Genomic DNA, 15,816 nt, shown 5'->3' with positions numbered 1-15,816 from the left:
TCCAGGACTCCTTGCTTAACTTTAAAACCCAAAATAATTTTTATCTGACCTGGAGGAGATACCTTCAGGTGATATCTCCTAAAGCAAGAAGCTATGTTCTTAACAAACTCACTGTTTTGACTAGTTCTCCTTCAATAGCTGGTTCCAACTAGAAGAATTTGAGGCTCCCAACTATAAAATTGGAGGGTTCTCGGGTAGAAGGGTATGAGAGGATAATTGGATAATGGGTCAGTATCTTGGATATGTGGGGGGGGGGGGGGGGATGGGAAGGGGTTCGATTAGTATTAGCCCTTTTAGATGCTTATTTACGAGGATGATTCCAACTGTTAATGGTACAGAACTCGTTTACTAAGCTATGTTACGGGTTGGTGCATGGGAACTGTTGTTGGGCTGTGAATTGGGGAAAATATATTCAACGATCGGATATTGTAAAGGACAATAGTAATATCCATTGCCGATGGGAGTAAAGGGGGAGAGCTATAAGAAAACAGGCTCTATCTCCTAGCTCTTGAATGCGAGGATTTACAAGCATGGACTGAAAATGTGGACTTTGCTGATTAAACAATTCCAGACACAGCCCTCAACATGCAAGAATATTTATTGATCAAGGTCCAGTGGGAGAGAGGAGGGTATAATACAAAATAATTGATGATAAAGCATTAACTTGTATCTAGTTGGAATATATAATCTACATGTTTAAGATTGCGAAATGTTCAGTCTGTTATATCATCAATAAAAAAAATTGTTGAAAAAAAAAAATGTAGTTGATGGCTTAGATTGTTTGTTATATCAGTTTCTATTGCTCATAATGCTCTGATTAATTGTGTTGCTGTTTGTATTCATTTCTTTCTTTGCGATTGCCATCAATAAGAAAATAATGTTGAAAAAAAAAAAACAAGGGCCCATTATGGCAGCTAGATTTGTAAACAGAGAATATCCGAGGAAATATTTACAAAACGGTTATTCTAAAGCAAAAACATAAAATAGGGAGACATTAAATGAATGAGCTCCAAAACCCATTCTGGATTTGGTCTGCACTTCAAGATACTCACATTTAGCTTATAAAATTCAGAAATCTATTCGTAAACATTGGTATATTTTAGAGGGACATGACTGTTTCAAAAATAAAAATTTGGTGGTAGCATTTTCCAAAGAGAAAATTTTAAAAGAAAAGTTAGCCCCTCTGGCTCTACTCAACCTCCACACATTTACTGAAAAGATTTTACACTCAAGCCACAAGAAATGTGGCACTTTCAGGTTCTTACCTTGGTAATTTTCTTTCCTTTAGTCATAGCAGATGAATCCATTACGAGTGGGTAGTGTCCATCAACCAGCAGGGGGAGATAGAGAGCACTGAAAAACCATAGTGCCTCTTGGCCAGCTAGCTCCATCTGCCCCTTCAGTATTTGAAGCTTCCAAAGCAGTGTTACACTGCAAAGCATAATAACATGAACTTTCCTCACTGCGGATGAACGCCCCAAAACTGGAGCTATAATTCAAAGGAGGGAATGAACTCATCCTCCTGGAGGGAATGAACTCATCCTCCTGTAACTGAACAGAAATCCTGAAGACTGTTTTCCAACTTCTCCCAATGAGGGAACATATCTACAGGAAAAACTGAACATAAAAGTAACATAAATCACATAATGAACCACTGAGGGAGGGCTCATGGATTCATCTGCTATGACTAAAGGAAAGAAAATTAACAAGGAAAGAACCTAATTTTCCCTTCCTTGTCATCAAGCAGATGAATCCATTACGAGTGGGATGTATCAAAGCAATCCCTAGATAGGGTGGGAACAAGCCATACCACGCGCCAGCACTTGTGCTCCAAAATGAGAGTCTCTCCTGGCAGCCACATCCAGCCTATAATGTTGGGCAAACGAGAGCTTAGAAGCCCAAGTAGCTGCACTACATATCTCTTGAAGAGAGAGTGCTCCAGTTTCAGCCCAAGAAGAGGAAATCGCTCTTGTGGAATGTGCCTTAAAGGCTTCAGGTGGAGGCCGGCCAGATAGCAGATATGCTGAAAAGATAGCTTCTTTGAGCCAATGGGCTATAGTGGCCTTAGACGCTGGAGACCCTCTGCGCGGACCTGACAAAAGAACAAAAAGACGGTCAGAGGTCCTGAAGGCATTTGACATGCGCAGATATTGCAACAGAGCCCTTCGCACATCCAGAAGGTGCAACTGCCCATAGGCTTCTGGTAACTCCTCTTTAGAAAAGGAGGGCAGGAAAATAGGCTGGTTTAGGTGAAACGCTGAAACCACCTTAGGCATGAAGGAAGGCACCGTACGTACCATTACTCCGGACTCTGAGAATTGCAGAAATGGGTCTCGACAGGACAGCGCCTGGAGCTCGCATACCCGTCTCGCCGATGTCACAGCCACCAAAAAGACCGTCTTTAAGGTCACATCCTTCTCCGAAGCTCGCCTGAGCGGCTCAAAAGGCGAACACTTAAGGGCCTTTAAAACTAACCCCAGGTTCCAAGCCGGACACGGAGCCCGCACGAGAGGACGGCGCCGAAGCACCCCTCTAAGAAACCGTGTCACATCCGGGCAAGCAGCCAGAGAGAGGCCAGCGACCTTCCCTCGAAAACATGCTAAGGCTGCCACATGAACACGCAGGGAATTATAGGCCAAGCCTTTTTGTAAACCATCCTGCAAAAAGTCAAGTATCGGTGAAACAGAAGCCCGCATGGGTGTAATCGCTTTAGAAGCACACCAAGCCTCAAATTGGTGCCAAATCCTGGCATAAGCCACGGAAGTGGAATGCTTGCGGGCCTGTAGGAGAGTGGAAATGACTTTACTGGATATCCCTTGTCTCTCAATTGCGCCCTCTCAATAGGCCATGCCGTAAGACCAAAGCGGCAAGCGTCCTCCATGGTCACTGGGCCCTGTGACAACAGGTTCTGTACCAGAGGTAACGGCAGGGGATCCTCTACCAGCATCCGCCGGAGGTCTGCATACCACGGCCTCCTGGGCCAATCCGGGGCAATGAGAACCACCTCTCCTTGGTGGAGCTGAATCCGCAGGAGTACTCGCCCTATCAAGGGCCACGGAGGGAACACATACAGGAGGCCCTGAGGCCAGGGTTAAGCCAAGGCATCCAACCCTGCCGAGCGAGGATCTCTCCGTCTACTGTAGAAGCACAGGGACTTTGGCATTTGTGCTTGACACCATAAGATCCATTACAGGCTTTCCCCATTTGGCACATATCTGCAGGAATACTTCGTCTGAAGTTCCCACTCCGCTGGGTCGATCTGATTCCTGCTCAGATAATCGGCTTGCACGTTGCTCTGACCTGCAATATGAGCTGCTGACAGAAACCGCAGATGAAGCTCGGCCCAGTGGCAAATCTGCGCAGCCTGCGCTGCTAGTGCTATGTACTGAGTGCCTCCTTGGCGATTTATGCAGGCCACTGCTGTCGTGTTGTCCGACAGAACTCTGACAGCCAATCCTTCCAGGGTCAATTGAAAGGCCAGAACAGCCTGGAAAATCGCTTTCAACTCCAAGCGATTGATGGACCACTCCGACTCCTTGGGTGTCCAAAGACCCTGAGCATGCCTTCCCCGGCAATGTGTACTCCCAGCCCTTCAGGTTGGCATCTGTTACCACCAGGCACCAATCGGGGAGCGCTAGCTGCATTCCTCGCCGTAGCATGCTGTCTGAGAGCCACCACTCCATACTGAGCCGGGCCGCAGGGAGCCACGTGAGTCTGCATTGATAATCCTGAGATATTGGAGACCATCGTTGAAGCAGGGAACACTGCAGAGGTCTCAGGTGCACTCTCGCCCATGGCACCACTTCCAAAGTGGCCGTCATCGACCCCAACAGCTGGACAATGTCCCAAGCTCGCGGGTGAGGCATCCTCAGGAGCAGACGAACCTGGTTCTGAAGCTTGCACGGCCTTTGCTCGGGTAGGAAGACCATTCCCGAGGCTGTGTCGAACCAGACCCCCAAATATTCTAGAGATTGAGAGGGGGTCAGGTGACTTTTGGCTATATTGACGACCCAGCCCAGAGACTGCAGTACTGAGACCACTCTGGCTGTAACCTGATTACTCTCTTCTGCAGAGTCTGCTCTGATGAGCCAGTCGTCTAGGTACGGGTGAACCCGGATACCCTCTCGCCTGAGAAAAGCAGCTACTACCACCATTACCTTAGAAAAGGTTTGGGGAGCTGTGGCGAGGCCAAAAGGCAAGGCCCGAAACTGGAAAAGTTTTCCCATCACCGCAAAACGCAGAAACCTCTGGTGCGGGGGCCAAATTGGTATGTGCAAGTAAGCTTCTTTCAGGTCCAGAGATGTGAGAAACTCTCCTGGCTGTACCACCGCTATGACGGAGCGCAGGGTTTCCATGTGAAAATGCCGCACGTTCAGAGCCTTGTTGACTTGTTTTAAGTCTAGGATAGGCCGAAAAGATCCTACTTTTCGCGGCACCACGAAGTAAATGGAGTAACGGGCAGAGCCGCATTCGGCGGGATGCACGGGGAAACCGCCCCAATGTGAATCAAGCCTTGCAAGGTCTCCTCTACAGCCGCCCGTTTGGCGGCAGAACCGCATCGGGACTCCACAAACACATCTCTTATCGGGCATTGAATTCTATTCTGTAGCCTTCTCTGATCAGGTCCAAGACCCACTGATCTGAGGTAATCTTGGCTCACTCCTCCAGAAAGAGGGAAAGTCATCTTCCTATTACAGGAATCGAGGAGGGGGCCGGCGCACCATCATTGAGAGGGTCGCCCTTGAACTCCAGGCTGCTGCGGAACGTTTGTCCGAGCGAAAGGAGTTCCTCTGCTGAAAACGGGCATGCGAAGTGAACCCAGCAGAACGCCCCGGGCGGTACCTTCTAGCTTCACGGAAGCGAGGTCTGTAAGAGGAGGAAACCGCCTGACCCTCGGAAGAAGGCCGCGGCCTATCCTCGGGTAAGCGCTGGGGTTTGGCATCACCCAGGCCTTTCACAATTTTCTCCAACTCCTCACCAAACAGGAGGCCTTGAAAGGGCAACTTCACCAACCTTTGCTTAGAGGCCATGTCAGCTGCCCAATGCCGTAGCCACAGAAGACGGTGAGCCGCCACCGCTACAGCCATCTGTTTAGCCGAAGCTCTGACCAGATCATAAAGGGCGTCAGCCAAAAATGACAAGGCCGACTCCATCCGCGGTGCCACCTCCGTAAGGGGCTCCGCTCCATCTCCAGGCTGTTCCACTGCCTGTTGTAACCAAGCGAGGCAGGCTCGGGCAGCGTAGCAGCTGCATGCAGACGCCCGTAAGGATAGGCCTGAAATTTCAAAGGACCGTTTCATAGCTGCCTCCAGGCGACGGTCCTGCATGTCCTTCACGGCAACTCCTCCTTCCACTGGGAGGGTAGCTTTCTTCGTCACAGCCGTGACTAGGGCATCCACTTTAGGCACTGCTAGGCGCGCCAAATGCTCCTCACTTAGAGGGTATAATTGCCCCATAGCCCTGGCGACTTTCAAAGGCCCCTCAGGGTCAGCCCATTGAGCCGTGATAAGCTCTTGGATGGAGTCATGCAAAGGAAAGGCTCGAGCAGGCTTCTTAGTACTTGCCATCCTCGGATTACCGGAGGAGGTCTCAGTACTCCCAGGGTCTTCTATAGAGAGGACCTGCAAGGCATCAGTAATAAGCGCTGGCAGCTCATCGCGGTGGAAAATCCTCACCGTGGAAGGATCATCTGGATCCGGTGGCAATCCTGCACCATCTTCTGGCTCTCCAGAGCACGAAGGCCTGCCAGACCCCTCAGAGTCCTCACATCCCGACCACAGGGGGGGGGGGGGGGGCGCCACTCTTTGAAGGGGAATCCACCCTTCTGCGCTTGTCTTGCGGCCATCTGTCAGGGGAAAACGCGGCTGATGGTAATCCAAGGTCAGACTCCACTGGAGGGGATACAGAAAGCAGGGCCGCAGAGCACCACTGCGGAAGAGCTCTTTTTAACATGTATGCATTATGCAGCAATAACCCCTGCGGAAGAGCTCTTTTTAACATGTATGCATTATGCAGCAATAAAACAAATTCAGGGGAAAATGGCTCACCCTGCCCTCCCGGTTCCAGTCTGGGGGAAACAGCTCTTTTATTAGCCTTTACACGAGGCGCCCCTCCAGGCTAAAACCCCTCCACCTCAGTGGGGGTCGCACCATACTGTTCCAAAATGGCGCCCGCTGCCAGCTCCACGGAGCGGGAAGGAACATCGCTCGCCATGCTCGGGCCGGCTCTACTGTCTGAAAAGCATGCCTTACAGAGCCCCGCTGCAGATTTGCGCTTGCCACAAACAGAACAGCGCTTTACTTTCTCAGCAGCCATCGCCGAAAGCGGCGGAAATTAAAAATGGCAGATTCGCGCCAAAATCGTCCCGAACGCGGGCCTCCCTGGAGGAGCTACAAAATGCTCTTACCTCACCAGACCGAGTCTCCGAGCTCCGGTCACGCTGCACAATTAGAAGAAAATCTCTTTTCTGGGATCGCAGCGCCAAAGCGCGATGCAACTTTTTTTTTTTTTTTTAACGCTGTGAGGAAAGTTTGAAGCAATAGCGAAAGAGGCAAATTTCCAACTCCGGAGGATCAGTAGCGTGGAAAAGGCAGTGAAAGGGCGAACCTATGTGCCTGCATCCACAGCGTGGGCAAAGACAGGGACAGGGCAAGGGCTAACCTATTTGCCTTTAAAGTGGGCACCATCAGCCACAACACCCCTGCTACAACTGGCAAAAGCACAGAAGCCACCCCAGGCAGATTTTCTGAAGGAGCTTGAACAAGCTGCAACCACCCTGCTGGGGAGATAGAGAATACTGAAGAGGCAGATGGAGCTAGCTGGCCAAGAGGCACTATGGTTTTACAGTGCTCTCTGTCTCCCCCTGCTGGTTGATGGACACAACCCACTCGTAATGGATTCATCTGCTTGATGACAAGGAACGCTCATTTTAAAAGATTTAATCTCAATGTCTACACCCCATTCCTTACCAACCCGCCTACCATAACATAAGACTAATTTTATGGATGTTCCCCCTCCTTCTTTTTTGAAGGTCACTTGATTTTAAATTTGAAATCTTTGTGTCTGTGTCTTATCCTTTACATTATGCGGTAGCAAATATATAATTCATCATGGTTACATGTAGAGATATATTAGACAGCAGTTTACTCATCTGCATGGCTTTGTGTAATTCATGTTACATTAGTTTTGATTTGTGATACTACAAAATAAATTGCAGTCCTTTGGTACTGAACTTATGTGTCTCATGCCACAATCTTATCTTTCCCTCCTTGTTCTGCTTTACAAGTTACACATTTGAGGTTTGAGGCTCAAAGAGGCCACATTTTCTTTGGAGAGTACAATGATCATCAGATACATATTATGTGAGATATACATTATTCCTTTTAGGTTGCTTTTTTATTATAGTTTTCTTAATATAGTGCAGTATTTAACAGATTGGGAACATGCATACTATATATTATTTTTACATTTATATCACCAGACATTTCAAGATGCAATAGAAAATACCTTGAATTTGTTTTTACATTCATTTCCAATTATAATGTTTGTACATTCTTAAGCTTATAATATGCATGAATCCGTAAGTTATGCATATGGGTAAAGAGACATATGATGTTGGGTTTTGTTTTTCAATTTTATTTTTGTGCCAAGTTCATATGATCTATAGTATTATATATTCAATATATTTTGTGTTCTAACAAATTTGTACCTGATTTTTTGAGACATTAGATGTCTCCTTATAATCACTGTAACATAAAATATCTTGATCTAAATTTGTGTTATCAATTTTGCATTACTTTTGTAAAAAATATATATAATTCAGTTTGTTGTTTTAAAATATCTTGATCTATCTCAAGTTCTATATAGGCATATAAGATTTATGTTGTACACTATGCATTTGTCCCAATGTAATTGTCTCATTATAAGTTTATGACTCATTTTTACTCATAGTCTGTTATTGAGATGGACATGGGGGAAGCCACTGCTTGCCCAGGGACCAGTAGCAAAGAATGTTGCTACTAATTGGGTTTCTGCCAGGTACTAGTGACCTGGATTGGCCATTGTTGGAAGCAGGATATTGGGCTAGATGGGCCATTGGTCTGACTCAGTATTGCAATTCTTATGTTCATATGTCATTGGTGTTTCATTAATTGTAACAGAGTCCGAATATGATAAGTCCTTATAAGCTTATAACCACTTTTTCTTTATATGAGACTGATATTTTATATTTGTAACCTATTGTCTTGTTTGTATGTTTATAGATAAATTGACTCCTGAAGCAGGCATTAAATTGCTGAAACACGCTCCATGTTGAGTCTTATTTATATTGGCTTCTTTAAAAACTTTGATATTTTTAATCTTGGGATCCTTTTTTTTTTTTTTTTTTTAATTTTTGGAAGTCCATTGGACCTTCCCTATTCTTATTGCTTTTTCAACTTTGGTTCTGTATGGAATCTTTCTCCTTTCTATTTTACTTTTTACGGTCCATGATATTTGACCTCATTATAAATGAATCTGAGTTCTATGGGGTCTACATTGCAATATGTATTAGCAAAAAATACCCTGCCACATACACACACAAAAACCTCCCAGGGTCCAACAATTGTATTATGGGTCAAGCATAATAAAACAATCAATGATTTTAATAATTCAAAGGGATCAAATGCACAGAAGGTAATAAAATTCATTTCAGTGCCTAAATATATACATCATCTGGTAAGATCTTGCTGTGGTATAAGGAAAACAAAATATCAGTTTTCACAAATATTATTTGTACCTAAGTGTCAGCTGCTGAACTAGTTAATTCAACCAACCTGATTAGAACCACCATCAAAACTATCAGGAAGGAATTCCAGTTGACGCACTGTCCGTACTTTGATAGGCATTTGGATCATTCTTAATAGCTTCCTAGTGTCTAGACACCATACATGGAGGAGGCTAGATTTTCCCCCAGCCACTAAGACTCTACCATCTCTGCAAAGAAAAAAAAAACGTTTACAATGCAGGTGTAGGGCTGCCACAGCTGAGCTAGCCCTGGCTTTACCATATCTGCAGATTTTTTTCTATTGTAGTTCCAGTTTCTCGGGTTGGGGGGGGGGGGGGAGGGAATTAACATGCATTTATTAATCTAAGACCCATCACCAGTTACTCTAACAGAAACAAGGATAACGCTACATAAGAAGGAGAAACTGTGTATTACCTGATCATTTTCTTACCATGGGTGCTATGTCCATGGACCAGCAGATGGAGACAGAGAAAAAGTAGTCCTTTGTAATTTGTCCCTTAAGGGTATTGTGCAGCTTGAAATGTTCAGTATTTCGACTTGCCAAGCACTGGTGCTCATGACCATATTGTTGGTCTCTATCATAAACTAGAGACCACACATCTCAAGCTGCCAAGGTCCGAAGGCTGCTGTTGGAACCACAATCTGAAGGCTTTGTTGCAGCTGTCCTTGCTGCCACAATCCGAAGGCTGCTGTTGAAATTGACACCTGAAGGATGCTACTACAGCAGCGATTTGAACAAAATGTGCTATACGGCTGATAGATAAGAGTAGGTGCCCCCAGGAAATACAGGCATTTGCTATATATTAAAATATACTTCTGCGATTCAAAAAAAACCCCACAACAACTGATGCAGCAGTGCAATTCAGCGGCAGAAATCTCCAAATAACCAACATGGAAAAAGGTGAGTACATCAGCTGAGTGGATAGCCATTGCTTACGGAGGAACGCTGCAAATGTAGACTCCATGTATAGGATAAAATATCATAGTATGTTAAGAACTTCAATATTAGACTAATTACATTTATTATTGCAACATGTGAATGTAGTCCTTGAGAGGAGATCATATTAGATTCTTCTTAATAATAGCTCCTGTTAGGTGTGCTGAAGCAGACTCAAACTAATGATAGAGTAAAACAGATTGCCACCAAAAATGTTCATTTAAGTAAGCCGAATTTTTCCAATTCGCTAAGATCATATGTTGACCAATAGTAATTAATATGTCAAATAATATTCTATGGTGATCTGATAAACGAATATCAGATGAACACGACTTGAATATTATTAGTGATACATTAAGGTGTATATTGATTTTAAAGATAGCACATAGGATTTTCCATATAGATTGCCAAAAAGGCTTAACCTTTTCACAGTCACAAATCATGTGTACTAATGTACCTATATGAGCCTGACAATGCCAGCACAAATTTGATGCTAGTAACTTTGCGTTATGCATTTTCTATGGGGTCCATACAGCTCTGTGATACAAGAAAATCATTGATTGCATGATATTTGCTGAGGAAAGCAGCCTAATTAGGGATAACCATAGCTTGGATTGTACAGAGTCCAAAATCTGGTGATTGGTATCTTTTCCCCATATCTCTTTTAGTACATACAGTGGGGGAAATAAGTATTTGATCCCTTGCTGATTTTGTAAGTTTGCCCACTGACAAAGACATGAGCAGCCCATAATTGAAGGGTAGGTTATTGGTAACAGTGAGAGATAGCACATCACAAATTAAATCCGGAAAATCACATTGTGGAAAGTATATGAATTTATTTGCATTCTGCAGAGGGAAATAAGTATTTAATCCCTCTGGCAAACAAGACCTAATACTTGGTGGCAAAACCCTTGTTGGCAAGCACAGCGGTCAGACGTCTTCTGTAGTTGATGATGAGGTTTGCACACGTCAGGAGGAATTTTGGTCCACTCCTCTTTGCAGATCATCTCTAAATCATTAAGAGTTCTGGGCTGTCGCTTGGCAACTCGCAGCTTCAGCTCCCTCCATAAGTTTTCAATGGGATTAAGGTCTGGTGACTGGCTAGGCCACTCCATGACCCTAATGTGCTTCTTCCTGAGCCACTCCTTTGTTGCCTTGGCTGTATGTTTTGGGTCATTGTCGTGCTGGAAGACCCAGCCACGACCCATTTTTAAGGCCCTGGCGGAGGGAAGGAGGTTGTCACTCAGAATTGTACGGTACATGGCCCCATCCATTCTCCCATTGATGCGGTGAAGTAGTCCTGTGCCCTTAGCAGAGAAACACCCCCAAAACATAACATTTCCACCTCCATGCTTGACAGTGGGGACGGTGTTCTTTGGGTCATAGGCAGCATTTCTCTTCCTCCAAACACGGCGAGTTGAGTTCATGCCAAAGAGCTCAATTTTTGTCTCATCTGACCACAGCACCTTCTCCCAATCACTCTCGGCATCATCCAGGTGTTCACTGGCAAACTTCAGACGGGCCGTCACATGTGCCTTCCGGAGCAGGGGGACCTTGCGGGCACTGCAGGATTGCAATCCGTTATGTCGTAATGTGTTACCAATGGTTTTCGTGGTGACAGTGGTCCCAGCTGCCTTGAGATCATTGACAAGTTCCCCCCTTGTAGTTGTAGGCTGATTTCTAACCTTCCTCATGATCAAGGATACCCCACGAGGTGAGATTTTGCGTGGAGCCCCAGATCTTTGTCGATTGACAGTCATTTTGTACTTCTTCCATTTTCTTACTATGGCACCAACAGTTGTCTCCTTCTCGCCCAGCGTCTTACTGATGGTTTTGTAGCCCATTCCAGCCTTGTGCAGGTGTATGATCTTGTCCCTGACATCCTTAGACAGCTCCTTGCTCTTGGCCATTTTGTAGAGGTTAGAGTCTGACTGATTCACTGAGTCTGTGGACAGGTGTCTTTCATACAGGTGACCATTGCCGACAGCTGTCTGTCATGCAGGTAACGAGTTGATTTGGAGCATCTACCTGGTCTGTAGGGGCCAGATCTCTTACTGGTTGGTGGGGGATCAAATACTTATTTCCCTCTGCAGAATGCAAATAAATTCATATACTTTCCACAATGTGATTTTTCGGATTTAATTTGTGATGTGCTATCTCTCACTGTTACCAATAACCTACCCTTCAATTATGGGCTGCTCATGTCTTTGTCAGTGGGCAAACTTACAAAATCAGCAAGGGATCAAATACTTATTTCCCCCACTGTAATTGTCTTTATATTGAGATGAAAGAAGTTTCTTACAGATGGTTGAGGCCATGTGACCATTATTTATTAATGATTCAGCAAATTGGTAAATAGATGGTTCTTGAGTGAGGGCAGTTGTCAATATACCTGTTTTTTTAATACAATGGGACAATTGCAACCAATGAAAATATTGCGTAGTAGGAAGGTGAAATTGCATTTGGAGTGCCTGAAAAGATAATAAGTTATTTTGGGCTTGTTTACTACTACTACTATTTAACATTTCTATAGCAGATCTCCGACAGTCCACATTCCACAATTAGTCCAAATTTTCCAGAAAAAGACATTCTTGTTAATTAGGAATTTAGTATTATTCCAAACAGCTATCTGTGATGAAGAAGAGATGGGCAAATCAAGTAATATGTCTAACTTCTGTAAGCAGATTTTGGTATTGCTAATTATAGGATTATCTACCTTGAAAGGAGAAGTAGACAAATACATAAGCAAGTGTAAGGGCATTGGATAAAATATAGATTGTTCCAATTGAAGCCATGTGGGAATGTATTCTTTTTCGAAGGGAAACCAGTAACAACCTTGTTGGGTAATAAATGCTTTGTGATATAATAGAAAATCAGGGAAAAAAAACTCCAAACTTTTCTTTTGGAGCTTTTAATTTTCTTAAAGAGATTATGGGAATTTTAGATTTCCAGAGAAAAGTGATCAGAAGTCTTTCAATTTATAAATTTATAAATATGTTAAAAAGCAACAGTCCCAGCACAGACCCTTGAGTAACCCCACTATCTACCCTTCTCCACTGAGAATGACCATTTAACCCTACAATCTGTTTTCTATCTTTTAACCAGTTTTTAATCCATAATAGAACACTACCTCCAATCCCATGACTCTCCAATTTCCTCTGGAGTCCTTCAAGAGGTACTTTGTCAAATGCCTTTTGAAAATCCAGTCACACAATATCGACCGGCTCACCTTAATCCACGTTTGTTCACCCCTTCAAACAGATGTAGTAGATTGGTGAGGCAAGATTTCCCTTCACTAAATCAATGCTGGCTTTGTCTCACTGATCCATACTTTTGAATATAATCTGTAATTTTGTTCTTTACAATAGTTTCTCTACCATTTTGCCCGGCACCAACGTCAGGCTCACCGGTCTATAATTTTCCGGATCTCCTTTGAACACCTTTTTAAAAATTGGCATTACAATGGCACCCTCCAATCTTCCCTCTTTGCCTTCCTTATCAGTGCTTTGCATTTGATTTGCCATTCCATATGCTGTTTCTTATTATTTTCAGTCAGATCCTTCTTCCATTTTCTGAAGGATTTTCTTTTAGCTCTAATAGCTTCCTCCACCTCATTTTTTAACCATACCAGCTGTCGTTTGGCCTTCCTTCCTCCTTCTTTAATACACGGAATACATTTGGTCTGGACTTCCAGGATGGTATTTTTGAACAGCATTCACGCCCAATATAAATTTTTGACCTTCGCAACTGCTCATTTCACCATTCCTCTAATTTTATCATAGTCTCCTTCTTGAAATTAAATGCTAACATATTGGATTTCCTGTGTGTATTTACTCCAAAGCCAATATCATATTATGATCACTATTATCAAGTAGCCCCATCACCGTTATCTCCTACACCAGATCATGCACTCCACTAAGGACTAGCTCTAGAATTTTTTCCTTCTCTTGTTGGATCCTGTACCAGCTGCTCTATAAAGCAGTCCTTGCTTTCGTCAAAGAATTCCCAGTCAATATCATGGTAATTGAAATCACCCATTATTATTGAGTTGCCCAGTTTGTTAGCCTCCCTAATTTCTGTTAACATTTCTACATCCGTCTGTTCATCCTGGCCAGGTGGACGGGAGTACACTCCTATCACTATCCTTTTCCCCTGACACATGGAATTCAATCCATAGGGATTCCAAGAAGTGTTTTGTTTCTGGCAGAATTTTCAATCTATTTGATTCAATGCCCTCTTTAACATACAATGCTACCCCTCCACCAATTCAATCCACCCTATCACTACGATATAATGTGTACTCTAGTATGACAGTGTCCCACCAGGTCTCAGAGATGCCTATCTAGTTTTTCATTTAGTGCAATATATTCTAACTCTCCCATATTACTTTTTATTTTTTCATTACATTTGTACCCCATGCTTCCCCACTCATGGCAGGCTCAATGCGGCTTACATGGGGCAATGGAGGGTTAAGTGACTTGCCCAGAGTCACAAAGAGCTGCCTGTGCCTGAAGTGGGAATCAAACTCAGTTTCTCAGTTCCCCAGGACCAAAGTCCACCACCCAACCACTAAGCCACTGTTTCTGGCATTCGCATATAGATATTTCAAACTATGTTTGCTGTTCCTATTTATATCATGCTGAGCAGTTGACAGTGTTAATTTGCAATCTTTTGCATATTGTTTATTTAAAGACACCTGGTCTACTATGGTATCATTTGCAACCTTGCTATTGGGATACCCTATCTTCCCTGTTTTGGTGGTATCTTTAAAAGGTACCTTGTTCTGAACCATGTGCTTCTGAACGACTGTCGGCCTTACCCCAGGTTCTAGTATAAAAGCTGCTCTATCTCCTTTTTAAATGTCAATGCCAGCAGCCTGGTCCCACCCTAGTTAAGGTGAAGCCCATTATTCCGGAAAAGGCTCCCCCTTCCCCAGAATGTTGCCCAGTTCCTAACAAATCTAAAACCCTCCTCCCTGCACCAACGCCTCATCCATGCATTGAGACTTCAGGGCTCTGCCTGTCTCTTGGGTACTGCATATGGAACGGGAAGCACTTTGCAAAATGCTACCCTAGAGGTTCTGGATTTGAGCTTTCTACCTACCAGCCTATATTTGGCTTCCAGAACCTCTCTCTCACATTTTCCGATATCATTGGTACCTACATGTACCAAGACAGCCGCCTCCTCTCCAGCATTATCTAAAATTCTATCTAGGTGACACTCGAGGTCGGTCACCTTTGCATCAGGCAGGCAAGTGACCAGACGATCCTCATGACCACCAAACCACCCAGCTATCTACATGCCTAATAATCAAATCATCAACTACAACAGCAGTCCTAATCCTTTCCTTGTGGCCAGAAGCTCCTGGAGACACATCCTCAGTGCGAGAGGATATTGCATCCCTTGGTGGGCTGGTCCTGGTTACAGGATTACTTCCAGCTGCACCAGAGTGAGGCTGTCCTTTAAGAATATCTCCCTCCTCCAAGGCAGCACAGGGGCTGCCAGATTGGAGATGGGACTTCTCTACAACATCCCTGTAGGCCTCCTCTATGTACCTCTGTCTCTATCAACTCCAAGTCTGCTACTCTAGCTTCAAGAGATCAGATTCGTTCTCTGAGAGCTAGGAGCTCTTTGTATCGAGCACACACAAATAACCTCTCACCAACTGGGAGATAATCATACATGTGGCACTCAATGCAAAAGACTGGATAGCACCCCTGTCGCTGCTGGACTGCTGCCTGCATCTTAGTATTATAGAGTTGTTTAATTAAAGCTTAAGGTACTAGGGATATCAGATGACTATAAAGACCCTTAAGATTATATGATATAATATTTATTTAGTGTTTGTTCTCAGAAACTAATTAAATGTAAATAAAACTAATGAAAACTCTCCTCTTGTTGTCCTAATTAGAATAATTCACTATAAATGAAGAGTTGAGCTAGGGGTGGGAATGAGGACTGAACTAGGGCCTGCTGTTCCTTCTAGACTTTGTTAATGCTGTGGCAGAAAATTCAAGTTTTAAAACTCTGCAGGAAAGGGTATGGAGACTAGGTAATAAAGTTGTTTTTCTTGTTTTTTTTTAATTCTGTGTTT

At 44.0% G+C, this 15,816-nt stretch overlaps 1 protein-coding gene across 2 annotated transcripts in view; it reads right to left on the bottom strand.

The window, feature by feature from the left end:
* The window catches only part of TBC1D31 (TBC1 domain family member 31), a 266,141-nt gene that overhangs the window by 193,308 nt on the left and 57,017 nt on the right, over positions 1-15,816 (bottom strand). For both annotated transcript variants that reach the window (XM_030218673.1, XM_030218679.1), the window contains exon 6: positions 8,814-8,973. In XM_030218673.1, coding sequence (XP_030074533.1) covers positions 8,814-8,973 — 160 coding nt within the window. The remainder of the gene's footprint in view (positions 1-8,813; positions 8,974-15,816) is intronic.

The sequence above is a fragment of the Microcaecilia unicolor genome, chromosome 1 (genome assembly GCF_901765095.1).
Source record: "Microcaecilia unicolor chromosome 1, aMicUni1.1, whole genome shotgun sequence".
Taxonomy (NCBI): Eukaryota; Metazoa; Chordata; class Amphibia; order Gymnophiona; family Siphonopidae; genus Microcaecilia; species Microcaecilia unicolor.
The sequence above is the reverse complement of the archived record's forward strand: the minus strand, read 5'-3'. Positions and strand labels throughout refer to the sequence as shown.